General features: G+C 36.3%; 1 protein-coding gene across 1 annotated transcript in view; it reads left to right on the forward strand.

The window, feature by feature from the left end:
* The window catches only part of LOC129261885 (SH2 domain-containing adapter protein F-like), a 58,000-nt gene extending 38,554 nt beyond the window's left edge, over positions 1–19,446 (forward strand). Inside the window, exons 2-5 of the mRNA XM_064099697.1 lie at positions 4,244–4,822; positions 8,175–8,331; positions 12,332–12,451; positions 16,695–19,446. Of these exons, the coding sequence (XP_063955767.1) occupies positions 4,244–4,822; positions 8,175–8,331; positions 12,332–12,451; positions 16,695–16,884 (1,046 nt within the window). The 3' untranslated portion in view covers positions 16,885–19,446. The remainder of the gene's footprint in view (positions 1–4,243; positions 4,823–8,174; positions 8,332–12,331; positions 12,452–16,694) is intronic.
* Positions 19,447–19,966: the final 520 nt, after the last annotated feature.

Consider the following 19,966-nt stretch of genomic DNA (forward strand, 5'->3'; position numbering starts at 1 on the left):
ATTCAATTCAATAAAATTCAATTCAATTTGGTTACTGTCCTTGAGGAAACTTGTACTGGGATTTACACAAAATTTACATAAAAATGTTGAGTTGATAAAGAAGCCTTGATATTCCATTGCAGTGTAATTTCTGTAATAAAATGGTCTAGATGTACTCAAATTTTCCAGGACAATGCATTGATGAATCTACAGATTTTCAAAGTTAACTTGAAGAAGGTTTGAGGGATGATTGGAGGGGGTAGGCGTTGAACATGGCCCCTGGGGAACTATTCAAACGAACGCATGTGTAGGGAGAGAATAGCCTCCTATACCCTGCAGGCATGCAAACATTATGGAAGCATCACATCACTATTATCATCACTTTTCTGCTGCATTGCCGCAGTGTGCATGAAACCTCAGGCGTGCGACCTATATAGTGTGTGACTGAGATGAATCTTAGCGTAGCAAATGTTACTGGTGAAGCGAAATCATCCATGTAGTTAACTATTTCATTGACTTCTTTAGTTCACGATACTATCAGACATGATATATGCGCACCAGCCTTTTAGAATAACTCTGGTTTCAGAATAATTTCAAAATGACTGTAATGATTGATATGTCTACTTTAACTAAACAGTTAACAGAATCTGTAGATTGATAGTTGTAAAAGTGCTTGGGAGAAGGGGTAGTGTAACATAATTTCAATAAAAAATTAGCCCCTCTATGTTGCATAAGGGGCCCCTTTAAACTGTCACTAGAATGATAATAAATATTATAGAATAAAGGCTAATGAAGGAAAATATATGTGAGCCCCTGTGCAGAATATTTTTCATGGTTGTGTCAATTTGGTTTTAGCCTAATAAAGGAGGGAAGCAGGAGGGGGGGGGGGAGGCATATTGCTTTTTATTGTTAGAGGAATGAGCAAAGATATTTTAGCAATCAGAATAAAGTATGTGTGAGGCGGTTTCTAAAATTCATTTGGGTATTATTCTGATTCCTGTTTAGCTTAACCACTCAAGAACTGTTCAATCATAGGGAAGTGCATTGTAAGAAAAAGGGCAACACATTCAGTGTCTAGAATGCACAAGACTAAATACAATCACTTGTTATACACTGTATAAAGGAATATATTTTGCATTAATGTGACTTTTCCCCTTGTGGCTTTTAAGGATATTTGAGTAGTCAAGACTCCTCGGGTCATTTTTCCTAAACGGCGTTAAACCCAAGAGTGGGAAGCGAGTGTTGATTCTATATTTCTAATGTCTTGTTGACTCTCATCAGCATCAGTGTTGCTTGTATGGAGCCCCCCAGGGTTGGGGGATGTTGTCAGGCATGCACATCATCTGTGTACAAGAAAACATACAACACTTAGAACAGTGATGTATGGGCGGGGGCGGAGTGTCGTCACATCCGCTTAACGATGACACCTTAGTGCGATGAAAACAAAGTATAAGAAGCACAATGAAATAATGTCAGAAACAGCACTGAAAATTTCAGAAAAATTTGTTTGCTTTCATAACGAAATGGGTTAACTCCATAATCACGACGTTCAGCACAAAATATGAATGCAATGTTTGTATATTATGCATTGTCACTGCACTGCTGTACAGGTCGCTAGGGCTTTGTTTTCATCAGCCGGTCAGTTGCTAGGGCTCTAGATTAAAAATGCCTGGATGTTCGCCCCGGCCTATATTTTCAGCTTTTGGGTCCAGATTGAAGAAATCGGGTGAAAATAACATATGGTGCTAGAAGAGAGTTTGGAAACTTCATTTTCATTTCATCTTTGATTAAAGGGCAGAATACTGACTTTTCCATGAGAGTGTAAGATATTGTCCCCCCAAAAAAAAAGATGGCTGATAATTTTCCCTTTTTATTACATATGTCAAAGTGTTCCTCATCTAGGGTGCTCTTCTGAAAGCATTTGGCAGACAATGAACTGTAATTCATGTGATGTACCCCCTGTCTCTCATCTGAAAATGTATTTTTTGCTGATAATTGATATGGAATACAGTAGGCATTATAATTCCGAAGAAAAGTTTGAACTTTGAATGGCTTTGATAACCTTCTTAACTATTTAATATGGAATGGTTTATCAGTGATGAGCAAAGAAAACAATTATCTAAGGACTAAGAAGGGAACTTTACAAAAATGAATAAATAAATTCAAAAGAAATAAAATGGCAGTTCAAGAACCCTCCCGGGCCCCGTAACATAAAGCGTAGCAATTGATCATGGGGCTGGTTTCTACGATTGATTGCATTGATTATTGTGTATGATCATTTGTAAAAATCAACTCCATGGTCAATCGCTACGTTTATTTTACGGGATCCATGTTATAATATGGATATGCCATGTGATAATCTATCTGTCAGCAATCTATCATTTTCATAAGTTACATATTGTCCTAATTGAATGCTTTTGACAACTATGGACTTCCTGTTGACCGGTTCAGATTCGAGACTGCATGATTTTATGGTCCCATAAATCACTGAAATTATGCTTTGCCTTTTGAAAAATGGCAGCTAATTTGACACAATAATTGCAGTTGGTATGAAATTAAGTACTATTTCTCATAAGTATTCTTCCTCTGTGCATGCATGTCTTGACAGATTAATCGCAGCAACTTGTTTTAGTTTTTTGTGAAACGGTTGCATGGGTTGGCAACATTTTTTATACCGCAGAGGGGGCCCATCTCATTGACTTTGTAGGCCTACTACATGTATGTCAAAGTGGTGCTGACCTTTGACTCGTATCTGTACACACCATTACTCAATGAATTTTGCATTCTTTTTCTACATGTTCTATTTTTGTGCATGTGTGAACCCACCAGTAAGCAAGATAAATTTCATTCTAAACGGAGATGAAAGAAGAGTCCCCCATATAGCTCAAAGAGCCATTAGTGGCCAGAAATAAGAGCTCTTCCACCTCTAAGCATGTGTCTGCAAATAGTTCTTTTTTAAAATGACAGATTGAGAAAAAAAATAATGTACATGTAGTGACTAGGAAATGTTAAGGGGGATAAGCATAGTGTGTCAGTTGTATGTATACTAAGAGGATAATATTACAGTATGAGCGACAAAGAACATTAGTCTACTTGAAGGTTGATGGAAGCTTTGTTAGTCACCGGCTCGGTACGAATGGTGGTGCGGGGGATGGGGGAATCCTGTTGCGTTCTTCCCTTGATCAAGATCGACAGCGGTGATCAAATCCCGTGTTAAGTAACATTAAGTGTAGACAAGTGGCATTATTTGTGGTGAGAATGAGTGCATGGGTGTGTGAAGAGTGCTGGTAATTCCATGATAAACTGTTGTAATTTGACAAGGATTCCAAATATTTGTAAATGGATGAGCAAGTGGATCATGTTTGACAAATGTTTATCTTGGCATTGGCTGTGTAATTATTTGAATTGGGAATGGGGTTTCCTTATGAGTAATTCTTTTGATTTTTCTCCAATTTTTTTTTTAAGCTTGTAAAAAGTTTTGTACTAAGTGTCAATTAAGTGAACTATCATTTAGCTTTCCAATCTTTCAAAGTGTAGTGACCATTGGTTCATTTGTTATCCCTTGATTTTTTTTGTAAAATAATTTTCAGCCCATTGAGAATTGGTCTTATTTACAAAAAAAAACTATGCAGCAATTCTGATAATTTAATTTTGATCAGGCACCAAATCAAGATAAATGTTCTTGTAAAATGTATCAATTGTTTCACATTTTTATCAAATATTCCTTTTAGAACTCCTCTAGCATACATGTACAGTTTGTAAATAAAAAAATTGCCTAAGGAAATTTATAACAATAATGAAATGAATGATAAATGCTCTTCAACTTCTTCAATAACCCTTTCTTGAATATTAAAGATAGTCTTGTTGACATCTATTCACTTCACATAAAATAGTAAACACAGATTTTCCCTGTCCAACGTCTTACTTACATTTACCAAGGAGAATAATAATCTTCTAAAAATATTATCTTCTGAGGCTTATAAATTTTTATACTGGGTGTAGCTCAAGCTGAGCTATTTCCATTACTCGATGCATTCTTTTTTTTAATTTTAATTTTTTACTAAATATGCTTTTCAACACACTTGTAATTTCCCCTCAATATCAAGTGCATTTTATTGAACTCTCAAAGTATTGATATTCACATGCGAGATATGAAAAAGGTCTTGTTTAATATGAGTTCATTTGATGTGAAAGAGACAATCATATTCTCAGATATGAAAATAAAAAAAATCAATTTATTTTATCTATTTCTTTTTATTTTCAGTGAGAGGAGAAGGAAAGAAAGGATCAAGACATTCAGCTGAAGAAGAGAACTGGCCAGTTCCAAAGCCACAAGAACGTTTCAGGCATCACACTTACGAAGAACCACCCGATGTCTCACCTCCCATCAGGAGATCTGAAACACCCGACAGTTACGTCGGTGAATCAAGCGACGAACTCAATGGACACTCGCCAGCAAGCATGTCACCGTCGCCTCACCGGCAAGTCAACTATTCCAAAGATCACCACTCATCGTCGCCGATGTCCTCAGAGAGCGCGGACGACAGCTTCCCACCAATGCATTCCTCGTCGCAAAACCACCGTCAGCAGACGCCACAGCACGACAGAAGACCCACGGCAGAGTACGACAACCCTTGGGAGTGGAGCAATAATCCCATGAAGATGGCTAAGATGGGACCGAGTCCAGAAGGGTTTGAAGGTCCAAGGGGGAGGAGTAGGTCCGAACTACCAGCCAATAGAGTTATGAGGACGAGTCCTGAGTCGGACACCAGGCCAGGAGACGAGTATGACGCACCATGGGAATGGATGCCAATGAATAGGAAACTCTCACAAGCTATCACAGGTAAGTTAGTGTGCAGGAGGGATCAGGGCCCTTTTTTACAAAGAGCTGCAAATGATCTAATCAATCTTGACTTTGGAAATCTATCAATATCATTATTCTTGTTATAGGGAATGTACACAACGTCGCTTTGGAAATAAAGAGGAACATACGGATTAGCAAGACATTAATGCATGTAAGAGCATGCATCGTACTTAGAAACACTTTAAGTACCGTATTTTCCGGTGTATTAACCGCACCTTTTTCCGTCGGGGAAAACCTCGAAAATGGGGGGTGCGGTTTATACACGAACACAGAGAAATCCGACCTCAGAAACTTGATTGACTTGACAAAAATTTAGCATATATAATGAATGTGTGACATGTTTGAAACGTGGACTTGTAAAAAGAATGAAATAAAACTCACTTTACATCATCTCTGTCTTTCTCTTTTCATAATTTAATGATTTTTGTCGTGGCGTTCGCGGGACGGGCAATCCATGTTCGGTGAGCGCTCCTCGGTAGCGCCTGCCAGTGCCTGCTGGCATGGCTGGCCGGCGCTGGGCGCGCCGCAGCCTAGCGACAGGGAAACTGAAGGCGGAGCGTCGCGCAGTACCGTAGACGTAGTTAAGATTTTACCCTCTTCTGTTTGACCGATCTGCTAGTGTAATTGACAGCTAATGTCATACCTCTAATACTGAACAGTAGGGCACTAAATTTTAAAGCTGCCTACTATCGCTTTTCCAAACCAAAAATAAGAAAAATCCCAGAAAGAAACAGAAATCTTGCTCGAGGCCTTTCTAATGTGCAGCTAACTAAACTTGAAGACTGTACGTGTTGAAGCGCCATCTACGTACGGTATTAATAGCTTTTGCAGCAATGGAGAACGTCGCCAATTAAGTCAAGGAAGCAATGATTTTAGGCCTTATCTGCAGTTGATAAGATTTTTATTTTCTTCGTGCATTTATGAAAATATAATTTTACATTGAATTTGAGTGATTTTTTAATTTGAAGTAAAATATTGATTTCATATGAACAACGTCGACTCGAATTGGATATAGAAATAATTGAGAACAATTATATGGGCGGGCCCTTTTCAGGGCCACCAATTCTCCAAGAAAGAATAATCTTAATACCCCATATGAAATAAATATTCAATGTTCCCTTAATATGATATACGATATCATTACAAAATAATAATATACGATATCATTAACAAAACTATATCAAGAAGACAACAAAACAATTAAAAAAAAAATTGTATTTCATCCACATCCACATCACATCATTTTTCTCATTTTTTTTAAAACTTAATATCAATGCAAGATGAAATGCCCGATCGTCCCTTCCCATCCCCCCCCCTGGCTGTGGCGACTCACGAGCAACGCGCATGCGCTCCCTCCATGTATGCTCAGAAAAAAAATGTTAAAAGCAGACGTGACTGCTCGTCTCGCTCGGCCAACAGTCCGTTCTCAAATTATTTGGTCATGTGATTGTGTTGAGTTGCTTAAGTAAACACAATCCCAATTCGTCGTCAACAGGTAATAAGTCTGTTTTATGAGTATTTATGCAAAATTCATACGTCAGGACGAATCACTTTGGACGTACCAGAGGCAGAGCTCGGGGCAGCCGGCAGCTGCCCGTAGACTCAGCACCACGTACCGGTACGGTACAGGCATTATCGCTGTGTATTGCATGAGCGAGATAATTGCGTCAAAATTGTCGAAGTGAAAACACTTTGCATCGAACAAATAATATCTTTTCGTATATTTTATTGCTTCAGTATCACGGAGAATGCATGAAGATATTCCTTCAAATGTATAGAATATTACACAGATTTCACTATTTCTGGTTTCCTCAATTTTTTTTTCTTTTTTTCCAAGAGTCAAAAATTGGGGGTGCGGTTTATACACGGCCGCGGTTTATATACCGGAAAATACGGTAGATGTAGGCATTCTAGATGTTTGCGTTGCTGGCTTTACATTGTTGCAATCGCAGCCCTATGGAAGACGGGGCCCAGGCCTAACACTCTTCCTCTTATTGTTCAGTATTTATCAGTTAGAAGTTATTAACAAGAGGCAGTCCATGACCAAAAGTAGATCACAGCATATTTTTAGTCGTATGTCATGAGTAATGGTATCATTTTATTCACTTTTTAGAAGAAAACCTTGGCAATGAACTGCCAAATAAAGGTCACTCTCCAGTCAGGTATTGTGAACAAAGGTCAATTATTGGTTCCAAAAGACTTCAAGGACATTGATGAAATCAATAGAATTAATCAATTTGCCAGGCACAATATTGACTTTGATTCATGTTTGAGAAAGAAACATCATTGATGAAACTGCTAAATGAAGTTCACTCTCCTAAGGAAAAGGTTATAAACGGTAACACCCTAAATAAAATGCAGAAGAATGATAATTTGATACAGGATTGTAGAAGCCATCCATTTGAGTATTTGGTGTAGTGCCTTTTCATATTGGTTGCAAGGGACTTTACAAATTGCTCACAAGATATGCAAGTTGGCCACTCAATAGGGATAACATTCCAAAAGAGACCAGGTTTTCATTTTTTAATGACTAAAATGCACAATTTCTAAAACAAATTTTCTATCAGCCAATCATCTTGAAGGATTTCAGTAGCTCTTAATTGTTATCGTAAATTTGTTACTATAACAAGTTTTATCAGTCCTTCAAGTTTATAATTTCGTGGAGCTCAATAAATCGCTCTCCTTATTTTTTTGAGGAGCTCAATTGAGCTCCTCAGAATTGCTCTCCTTGAGGAGCTCAAATCAATTCAATACAATGTATGATAAATTGTAGATTTTTTTAACATCGTATATGCAATAGCTGTGTAGCTATTAATTGATCTGTGGTGAAAGTAGCCTGGGTCAATATGTTTACAAAATATCGCGCTCCTGCTCAAAAAAAAAAAATTTGCTAAAATTTCACATCTTTAAATCCATGAAATGGCCATCTACTTTCCATAATTCCTTAAAATTATTTTGATTTAGTTGAGAACTATCACAAAAATGAATATTCACCTCTTTCCCGACTCTGATTTGAATTTAACCTCGGTAAATATTGTAGTCCAATATGTAGATTTTCATGGCAACACCATGGAAATAATTTCATGGATTTAAAGATGTGAAATGTGAGATTCTAGCATTAAAAATTTTTTTTTTTTTTTTTAGGAGCGCGATTTTTAGTTCTTATTTTTGTTAGGAGCGTGGTAGGAGCGCCGGCGCGATCGCGCTCCTCAAAAATGAAGGTCTGTTTTATGAAATGGACCCCAGTTGACCAATAACAGTATTGCATGACAATTGCTGTTGATTAGATGATAATACTTGGATATATTAATGATGTTGTCTTCTTTTGTAGACAAGGAGAAGCATCAGCATGCGGGGCGTGTCTCGCCCCTGCCGGAGACTCCTACGAGGGGGGTTAAAAAGGGGAACATGAAGCTTGATATCAAGTCAAGACCGGTAGACATGCCCGGAGAGCCGGTAGATCCCAAGATACCACTCACCCATCAAACGTAAGTACATTACCTCCACCAACTTCCCCAAATGTCCTAATACAAATAAAGGTTTAATGAAGTTTTAATACACTGTAAAAATGTAGTTTTAAAGTTTAAGCACATTGTTAAAGTGCGTAAGTGCTTAAGTGCCCTTCACTCTCACAACTATTGTTTGAATTTTTAAGAATTGTTTAACCCTTATTAAATAACTTGTTTAAAACAATAGTAGTTTGAGCGATGGGCCTAAAAACATGCTTAAAATTTTAAACAGCATTTTCACTGTGTAGAATAATTCATCAGACTCTAATGGTTGGATGTAGTTTGTTTCATATATCCAAATCGTACAGCATCTCAATCAAAATTAGTTAAATTTTTTGGTGATTTCATTGATAATTGACTATACATGTTTATCACAAAAAGCTATTGAGGCTCTCCTGTGCTATAGTCCCACTGTCTCTGGTTTTATTCGATTCAGCATTCAATTAATCCATGTCTTGCCCAGACGCTGAGCACTGACTTGATTAAGAATCATATGACCTGTAGTGTTAAAAAAAGAAACAAAAAAGAAAATCATGTTATTTATCAGTTGTATTATTTCATTTTCTGTCTGAAAATGAAATTAAAAGCAAACACCCACACACAGGGAGGGGGTAAAATTGAGAGAGAGAGAGAGCAAGAAGGGGAATGGGGGGGGGGGGGGTAAGTGGGGATACAGAAAGCAAGAGAGACTGACAGACACTAACATATCTATCCCGAGAATTAAGACAAACATTGGATATATAGAAAAAAACAGGCAGAGACACACAGAGAAATAGAAAGTATAAAATACACGTAACAGAAAGCGAAAGATAGTGACAGGTGCCTGCCAAATGTATTTTAAATGTGTGCATTCTGCTTGATATGACATCATCACGATGTCATAACTGTGTCCCGTAAGTGCCCTTGAGCCCTGATGATGATGTCGTCATCAATAAAACGCCCAGCCACTCAAAACCTCAACTCCGAGGATCGTCACAAACCGGGTTGATGATCTATGAAGCCATGTTTATTCTCTTGAAACAACAGACAATCACCACGGCAACTACATGTTCAGTATCTTGTCATAGGAAAAGTTTAGAGTGCTTTCTGATGTCATAGATTTTGAGGTCTTGTTTAGTTTGTGATGTCATACACATGTAATAGTTAGAACAGGTTTTGATAGACCATGGACTGCTTTTAATTGTTTAACCAGTAACTTTTTTTTGAAAGTATTTATTTGAAATTTAAATTGTTATAATGAGATAGGATTGTTTCACTTCATTCTCCCTATGATATTATTATGCAGTAGTCCTTTTTTTTAGAATAAGATATAAAAAGTATGTCATGTATGATTTCATGTCATTTGAATTAGGTATAGGACAAGATAAGGCATTTACAGTACCAACAGTGTAGACCTGAATTGAAGGCTTTAAAAAGAATTAAAAAATCATTTTGTCTTTTCTTCTTCAGACAAAAATGAAACTGAGAGCTTGAATAATGAACTGTAACAATAGAATTTTCCATGTTAGTTGTAGGGCATAGCTTTTGTTTTTTGTAATTAAGGCATTTGTCCAAATTGGAAGTACCTTTGTGCTGTTGGCTTTAATCAAATGCAAGATATCCTATATTGTCTATGTGTCTTTGTTAAAGGTATCATTTTTGTTCATGGCAAATTATACCTATTGTTTCTTTCCATCCCACACCCATCATTTCTTTATTATTATTTCTAAAATATTCGATCAAATGGCTTCCTTGTAAATGTGCATTTCATTTTACAATTTAACCAATGATAATAATAGTCATGACTTTATTGGAATCGACATTAGAAACAATCTCACAATGGTGTTTATGAAACAAAAGACTGATTTGATATTTCGCAACAAGGAAGTGTCCCCACCTCTCTCATTGAAGGAAATGATTCTCGGTAACAAAATCTACAATTAGTCAAAGATATCAGATATCTTGTATTTACTTGTTTATGAACTACAAATAGTTTCACTCCTTATATCCATGTAAATTTCATCATTTCTTTTAATACTATGCTCTCTATGCACATCAAGTATTTTCAAATTTCCTTGTATATGTCGAAACCGGTCATGTATATTTTGATTCTTTATATATGATCCTGGATATTTCAGCATTAAAACATACATTTGAGTTGTTTTTCTCTTTAAAGTTAGACACTGAAACAGTTATACTACTTTTATGTTGAAATGCATTTTATATTCTGAAATGTAATGACTTTTACCAGCATTGCTTAAGAAAAAGAGAAGGTATACATTTATGACGCAGATGTAAAGATCCACTTTGCCAACAAGGAAACTATCGCTATTCAAAGCTGTTTTGAAAGCCTTCTAAAAGAAGGAGTGGCGCGAAAATGCTCTTGAGCTTTGTCAAGATGTAAATGGTCTATGACGTTGGATAAGGTCGTAGCTACATATGCAACTCTCATTGTGACATCATCGTTAGTCTAACCACCGATTTAGGAGGGCTTTGGCATCGGGTTCAGGAAGTTATGAGAATTGTGTTTGGTTTTGCTCTCTGTCTTCACAAGGCATGTCTACATCAGACCAGGTTTGCAAATTATCCTGCTATGTTTGATCCGGCAAAATATAAAAATTTTCAAGATTATTTGTAATGAAGATGCATGCAATTAGCAGCTTTCATGATTTTCCATTTTTTGTCAGTGGTTGCTCTCGGCAAATCAGATGCAAATATTCCAATAGCTTATAACATATGCAAGATGATGCAAGGAATGCTCCTCAGGGAGTGGAAATTGTGCACTTTTTGTGCGGGATTGAAATATCCAATGACTGGGGTAATAATATGCTGTAAAGCGCTCTTGGCCGTTCTGGGAAAAGCGCTATATAAAAACTAGCTATTATTATTATTATATGTCTTTTAGTGAAATCACTGGCAATTCTACATGAAGTACTCCTGGTTTCTTGAATTTATAGGAGGGTTGGTGGTTGATTGCTGGAATCTTTTACAGAATCGCTACTCGGACTGATAAAGAACTGCCTAAATACTCATTGTACCACCGTGTACAATGATTCAATTTCATACTAATAAGGGAGTTGAGGTTGCATATCTCTCCAAAATACCTTTTACTTGCCTGCTTTTTTCGTCATGTGCTAATCTTTTTGATTTTTCTATAACTTTTGATGTACTTTTTTTTATTTTGTTCTTTCATTTCAACTTCAATTTCTGTTCAAAGTGATTTTTTTTGTTTTTCTGTCCTTCTTTACCATATATTGTCTGCTGTCATCTGAACCGTAGTATCACGATACAACAAAGTGAAACTCATTTCAGAGAAAATCGACTTCAAATTTTTGCTATAATTTCCACTTTCTCTTTGCTATAGACTTCAGTACATGTTTCCAATGGGATTTGTGCATTTTAATGAAAATTTGTGTGACATCGCCTTGAATTTGTCACATATTCCAATTTTCTTTACCTGTGGACCATACATTTTTTTTCTATGGCTCTTTACTTAATTGAAGGGTTATGACAGACAATAGCTTTTTAAGAATATTTTTAAAATTTTCGGAGGAACTATTTACAGTACATGAACCAATCTTTTGCAAGGAGCTGACATCAGTTGTCATTGGAAATCTGTTTGCTATTTGCTTTGTGAAATGCTCCCCTTATGAGCATTAATAGCATTCAGTTAAAATAACCACTACTACATGTAAATCAGTAACGTCCAATTTCCAATCATGTTGGTAGAGGGTCCGTCTCACAAGCGGGAGGTCGGGAGTTCAAACCCCGGCCGCGCCAGACCAAAATACATTAAAAGATCTGAGTTGCTGCTACCCTGTTTGTCGTTCAACAATTAAAGGGATAACGCATCATCGATTTGGCGCTACACAGCAGCTGACGGGCCCACGATCAATTGGTCATAGCAAATTTATGGAGTATTTCATTTCATGTCTATTTTTAACAATAAAATATGGATTTTTAATTTTTAATTTTCATGTTTTTGGTTTTTCCATTGCAGATGGTACCACGGGAAGCTATCAAGATCAGATGCAGAGAAGAAGTTAAAATCCTGCAAGGAAGGTAGTTACTTGGTTAGACAGAGTGAGAGTGCTGCCAGGGATTACTCATTGTCATTAAAGTGAGTATCATGGAGGTTTGAGGGTGGGGCAGGGGGAATGGTTAACCTCTTGATGAGGCAATGTTTTTTTTTTTTTGGGGGGGGGGGGCATATACTTATTTTCAGAAAACCTACAGCAAAGCAATGTTACTGATTAAAAAAATTGTTTTAAGTCACCCCCTGTCCAAAGAATATACACACAAAAATATGGCAGCAGTGGCGGTTATCATCATTGCTCTCATAGTAGATGTAGTATGAGTAGTCCTAGCTATGCCAGCTATGGACTTTTCACTTGACAAATGTAATCTACCGTAAACCAGGGTGACTTTGGACAGTTTTTTAAATGAGTTACATTTTTTTGTCGTTGGTTTAAAAAAAAATCATTTTATATGTTACGTAAGTGGTATGATTGACTTAACACTCAGAAATATTTTCAGAAACACCAACGGCAAAAGAATGTTATTGATTTTCAAAATTGTTCAAAGTGTTCTCCTTGTATCTTGGGTAGGTGAGAACAGATTTGTCAGTGAAAATTACTAAATAAGACTAACTTCATGAAATACCCCTCAACAACAATCATAAAGTAATCATAATGGAATAGGTTTTGGAAAATTGGAATATGCATGAACATTTTGCCGGGTTCTTACCCTCATGCATACGGGCTATCTTGACTCTTGTGAAGAGCAATATTTCCTTAACGGCAAGGACAAGTGCCACAAGAGTTGGGGATCCGATGACATTTCCAGAACAAACATGGTCTGTGGTTTATTTTAGAGGAGGCGATGTAGGAAAATGTATCAGTAATATTGACAAAGGCAATGGATATTCCTTGAAAATGTCACTCCAGAGAGGAATGGATATGCAGATACTCAGTGTCTATATTGAACAGAGCTGGGGGCATCTTGTTATTGACAGAGGCCATCTTTATATATATATATATTAAAAAGAAAAGAAGTGAGACTAGACTTACCCAAGTGGGTAATAATTTTGAGAGAAAGACTTAAAATCATTATTGATACATGGTTATCATGTAAAGTTTGTACAGTTTAACATAGATGGTTAAATGTGAAATACCCAATCCTGTTAGTGTAAAGAATGTGAAATCATTGCAATTCAATTCAAATCTGATAAAAAGAAATGTACAGAGTCATACGTGCGGGCATAGTAACCGGTTGTTAATACAGTAGGCCTACATATTGATGGACACAGAGATTTCAGCAAAAGGATGGAATAGAGGAATACTGCAAAAAAAAGTTTTTGTTGAGGCAGTAATCCTGTGAGAAAAAGTCAAAGAATTAAATAATGAATATGAATGAATATATTGAGTGCTGGGCCTTCTGGCTGGGTATTGACCAGGGCCATCTTTGAAATAGAGTAAACCCTGTAGGCATGAATTTTGAGAGAAAGGCTTTAAAATCTTGATTACTTCATTTCAAGAAACGGGATCAACTTTAGATAGTTTAAGGTTAAAATGAAATACCTAATTCTACTGGTTTTGTTTTATTTTATGTAAATAGGGTTCAATAGAAGGGTGATTATTTTCCTGGCTGAAGTGTTAGAAGCAAAATATATCAAAATTCATCTACAGTAATTTTTTTTCATCCCTGAGAAGAATATTATCATAAATATTGGTCTGCAATCTCTGTCTCATTTTCGAGGCTGCTTATTTATACCTTGATCACATTTGCTCTACGGCGGCCGTACGGCGAGTCGAAAACAGCCGTTTTAACATTTTTTGTACAACTACATATAGGTGGTTTGAATCGAAATGAATAAAACGGCTGTTTTCAACTCGCCGTACGGCCGCCGTAGAGCAAATATGACCAAGGTATTAGAAGTGGGTGGGGGCTGTTAGTATACACATTGAAATAAAAACACATTTTTACTGCATTATTTGCATTCATTATTTGGGTAAGAGCAACAGGGCTTTTGGTCCTCCTACACATACTGAATGAGTTCGAAGCTGCCTTTGATACAGGCGTGATTTGGGTCGAAGCATAACTTAAACAAAAGTGCAAAAGGAAGAGGAAACCGTCTTTCACCTATGAAAAGAAGTAGAGACATATTCCACACTTTCCAAGGATGGTTTTATTTCAGACTGAGTCATTGGTGTGAAATGGAATGGTAAAGAACTCAAAGCTTATTTTCCTTCCTTAGGAATGGTGATGAATAATTGAAGAAGCATTTATCCCTGTTATTGAGATAACCTTAAGTGGAGCAGGGCAATAAAATATGGGACTTGAAAAAATAAGACACAATTCAAGTAATATGCCAAACAAATTTGATTGATACTGTCTCCAAAATCACATGAACATTGCCAAATTGGACTTGTTAAATCTCAAAACCGATTCCCACTTGGTGCGCTAGTGCCCTTTGGTCAGGTATTTATTCTCATAACCAGGTCCCTCGGAGAGGACCTTAAACCGTTGGTCCTCTGGTTGCTTGCTTACAAGCATTAATGCTTTCTGTAGCAATCAGGTAAAAAATCACCACCATTTCCCATTTACCAGTGGCACAGAACGTTTTGTCCAAACAGAGCTACTATATGGAAACAATAGCTAACCCCCACCCCGCCTCAAAACTTTGCTCGGAAATTGTGGGTTCCACTGATTATTAGTGTTACTTTTATATTGAAAAATTACCAAAAGAATGGCATGATGATAACCTGTACATTTTAATATTTCCTTCTGGAATATGATACATACTTGTAAACCTTAAACCTACCCACTTGAAACATTCTGCCAAGCATTGTGGTCTCATGACAGATATATTTATGTTTCTAGTGGGGTTATTGTCTTAACACTTAGATTTTCTAATTACCGGGAAGTCCTTTTTTTTAAATTGCATTTGGGTATCCTTGTAGAAATCCTTCAAATTGTGATTTATTCAATAATGCTGGAAATGAACACTTATATTCTTTTGTTTCAAATAAAAACAATGATGTATTATAAGATCACTGTGCTGGAAATAGAATTTAAAGACTTTTCAAATCGATGTGATGAACAGATGGAATATCGTTTGGAATTGCAGAATTTGGTTTGCAATCGTAAAATAATCTTTGTAAAAACTTGGTGATCACTTACAAATTTCTCTCTTTTTATTTTTTGTGAAAACTGTAAACTGTAAGGCCAGTTTAACTAAAACCATCTGTTACTCAGTGCTCAAATTATGAGAAGCTAAAGAAATGTAAAAGTTTTGTTTACAATACTACATGTACATATATATGTTTTTTCTCACGTTTCAGTGCTTAAATCTATTTTAGTTATGTATGATTTGAGTGTAAAATGAGCTAATAAATTTAGCCTGTACAAATGTTAAAGATTTGTGTAACATCTGGGGCTCTGTTCCATAGTTTAACCACAACTTAATACCAGAGTTTGAATTAGATCCAAGTCCTGAATATTGGCCATTGAGTCATATGCCTGAGATTATCAGGTAAGGGCCTATGGAATATGTGTATTGTACTTAGATCAAACTGTCTTCGAGGGGTTCAGGTAAAGTTTGCAATACAGAAAACCAAGCAAAATAATCATATAATTCGGAGAAATAATAGAATTTCCCGGAAAACACAGTATTTCAGGCCCACAAAGTTTGAATTTTGAAAGATAAGTAAACATCTTGAAAATCATAGGATAAACCCAAACCAGGCATAAGTGGAAAATATGTCAATCAAACCTCTTTACGGTGTTTAATGTTAGCCAAGATTTATGCAGCAGTGTGTATATATAATGAAAACATTTTTTTTCTACAATTTTCACTATTTAACATATGTTTTGTAAAAGTCATCTAGTCGAAGCACTGGTATAGTTTGTTCTGGAGGACATGCATTCAGTCATGGAATAAAACTCTTGAAGATCTGAAATTAATAAAAGTCAAAACAGCACTGTTCTTGTGCTCTCTTCCTGAAAATATGTTTTTATATAAAGGGGAACTTCATCCTGATGAAAAGTTTGATGTAATAATACAAGAAAACGAATATGGGTGAAGGCTTGAGGAAAATCCATCGAAGATTTAAAGAAAGTTGTTTGAATTTCATGATTTTTATGTCTGACACATACCAGCAGCTGCCCCATATGTTATGTAATATAAAATGCATAAATCCAATTTTTTAATGGTTCATGAGGACTAAAAATTTTCTTCTTTCAGGAGCGGGTGTGAATATATAAGAAATGAAATGCAGTGTAATATTTAAAAAAAAATATGCTGTAACCTAACCTCTGTGTAAGTAATTACCTGACCATGATGTTTTTGTCTTTTTTTGCAGGAGTGCAAAGGGTTTCATGCATATGAAGATTGTGTTCAACCACCAATCAGACGGATATATATTAGGAGAGTTCAGTAAACCATTCCCGAGCATCTCAGAAATGATATGCTACTACACAAGGCAAAAGCTCAACATCAGAGGGGCAGAGCACATGGCATTGCTACACCCGGTCATAGACCAGTTACTATAGGCCTGATCTTGGCGTTAGAACCCCTGTAGAAGATAGACTGTTCTAGAAAAGACTGGCTGGCTGTGAGAGAGACGATGAAGATGGTTATCGGTTTTTCCTCCGTTTCTGTTTCATGTGTCTTGGATTGATTTGGGCAGAGCATACTGGAAACAATGAGAGACTAGTCCTCAAAAGTCTAGAGGATTCCTATCCTCTGCACGTTCAGACTGCTACACTGTCCCACATTGTTCTAGAAGATGTTGTGGACTATCTGATAGTCCAAGCTTTGACTGTCTGCAAGACAAGCCAGCTTGCGAGACCCATACTGAACTAGTCCAGGTCTAAGAGATAGACTTCACTATATATTGTTAGAGATATTTAAGGCTAGAAACACCCCTGAAGATGATCTATCCTTGAGGAATCTGTTCCTGAACCCTGGAATCTTGAAGGTGTGATGGATGGGCAGTTCTTTGACATGTACCAGACATTGAAGCAGAATGAAGATAATGCTACAAAGGTACAACTCCATTCTGCAAAAGACAACAGAATGTAAAAAAATAAAGGCATATAGAGAGTACTGTGTAAATATTTTCAACCAAATGAAGTTTTGGCAGTTTTTCCTACTGAGGAGAATATGTGCAGCTGTCAAACAGGGAAGGACTAGAACGAAAGGATGGACTGCAACATGGGTATTGTCAGAGGATTACCTAAACAGCAGCAGCCTAGACTGTTGATGCTTAAAAGTACAAAAAATGAAGTTATGGACACAGCAAGTGGTATTAGGGATTGGCTACTGTTGGATTACTCTGCCTTTCCCTATATACGTAGTGAAGGGTTGATGGATGGATGAAAATCAAAGAAAGTGTCAGAAACTTCCCATGTTTCTGAATTACAGGCGTCATTACTTGATAAGTGTTGTCTGTAGGTTCAGTATATTTCTTCACGAAACAGAGGATAAAACAGTTTGGTGTTGCCCGTGTTGGGTGGATATATCATACAAGAAAGATATATATAAATCTATCAAAGACTTATCTTTCATCACATATACAAAAGCTATGGTGATTATAAATAGAAAAATAATTGTGGAAAAAATATTATGTGTGCTATTACTATAAATGAGCAAAGATTTTGAATGATAATGGTATATGCGGTACTTAATTTTCAAGTCATACTACATGTGTCACAGGGTCATTCATATGAGAAATACATGTATGTTGATATTTCATGTTAATGTTAATCAAATCTAAACTCCTTAAAAGCCCTCCTTTCTCCCTCGTTTTACAGAGATTTTTAATTTTCCTTCAATTGTGTTATACTGGGAAGAAGGTCTGTTTTATGCATGGTATGTAAACCATATATGTACTTCTTTTTAAATAAAAATCCCCCAAAGGAAATCGAACCTTAGCAAAAAAAAAAAAATTACAGAGAGCAGATCTGTTGAATATTATTATTAAAAATCCAATGAAAACAATGAAAGATTTTGAAATATTAGCAATATAGATACATGTACACATTGATGCTTGTGACTATATGATATTTCGCCATTTCAATATGATAAAGTGCCCATCCCCATGTGTTGCAATACAAAAAAAATATTAATACGTTTCTTTTGCAATTAAAAGACAATCTAAAAACAGTGACGCAGGTCACTGTAGATTGTCTTTTAATTGTAAAAGAAACTTATTCTGTTGATAGTGCCCTTAAGTGTGAAGGGACTTCAGAGGAAGAGGGGAACAAAAGGTACAACCAGTATCTGGCCAAATCCCCCCAAATAATTTATCTGAATTCATTGACCACAAGTTTGAAAGAATCATTATCCGCTTTCTCCAATTAATTATGATAATTTTCCCCCTTTTGATGGTAAAACATTTACATATTTAGCTTGCATATTGTGGCCCGGATGAATGCATTCCTTCTTTCATACTAGTGAATTTATTTTGAAAGTTTGTGTTTCATTTCTAGTTGATTCTTCCCCATGCACTGAAACTACAGATATATTGGGATACATGTGTTCAATGTGCATGTTCACTTTTTCAACTTTCTGATGACAATAGATAGCCGTGGCACGTTATATTGTCACTGTACATACATACTGAGGATGGCTGGTCCGTCTCGACCACTCACACCAAGCTTTAATGCAATGCAACGTTATATGCAATATAATAGTAGGATACATTGATGTATTATATGAAATATTCATGGCATGGTGTATTTTTTGGGGGTAATTCTCTATTCTCTCTAGTCTGCAGTGGTACAAATAGATTATATGTCAGTAATTATGGAAACTATATAGGATAGTACAACTGTTTTGAGCTCCATTTTTAGTTGAAAATAATTTACTATAAAATGGCTTACTCACAAACCCATTTAAAATTGCTTGAATACTTTGTATGTATAAAGCATACACAACCTTTGAGAAGAAAATGAAAGATAAACTTCTTGTAGAATGAGCCAGAAATAGATGTTGGTTTTGGTGGGGACACCTTGTATCTTTAAAACATTAAATATTTTGGAGAGTGAAAATACAAGGCACTATATCCAGGAAGCCAGTCTCCTGTTTGCGTGATGGCTTCATCGGATGAGAAAAAAAACAAAACAAGAAATACTAGATTATCACTTGATGGATTTTATCTGTCATTGAAACAAAATTGTGATTCTCTCCATTAATATCAGATACAAGATCCCCCCCTTCCCGTGGTGATTGTGACATCTATAGCATTTTGAAGTCCTTGGTACAGCATACTTCATTCTAATTACACTTGGAATCTTTTAAGCTGCAATTTGACTTTACACACAAGGTGAACTAACCTTTAACTTCAATAGCCATTGCATTGCTATTTGCAAACATGACAAGATTGTAGTCCCATGTGCTGAAAACGGTGAACAGCTCATTTTGATCTCAGCTTGTATGCATACTGCATGTGCTCAAACAGATGTCTCGTCTATAGGCATGTGAATAGCATGCATAAGTGAGTGCTATGTACAAGTGTTAGCCACTCGTAGCGTGAGATTGGTATCATGGTAATGATGTAGTCCCAAGTGCAGTGAATCGTGTCTTCCTCAAATCCCAAGGTGCATACGTATTCTCAGTCTCTAGAAGTTC

Source organism: Lytechinus pictus, chromosome 5, assembly GCF_037042905.1.
Source record: "Lytechinus pictus isolate F3 Inbred chromosome 5, Lp3.0, whole genome shotgun sequence".
Classification (NCBI taxonomy): Eukaryota; Metazoa; Echinodermata; class Echinoidea; order Temnopleuroida; family Toxopneustidae; genus Lytechinus; species Lytechinus pictus.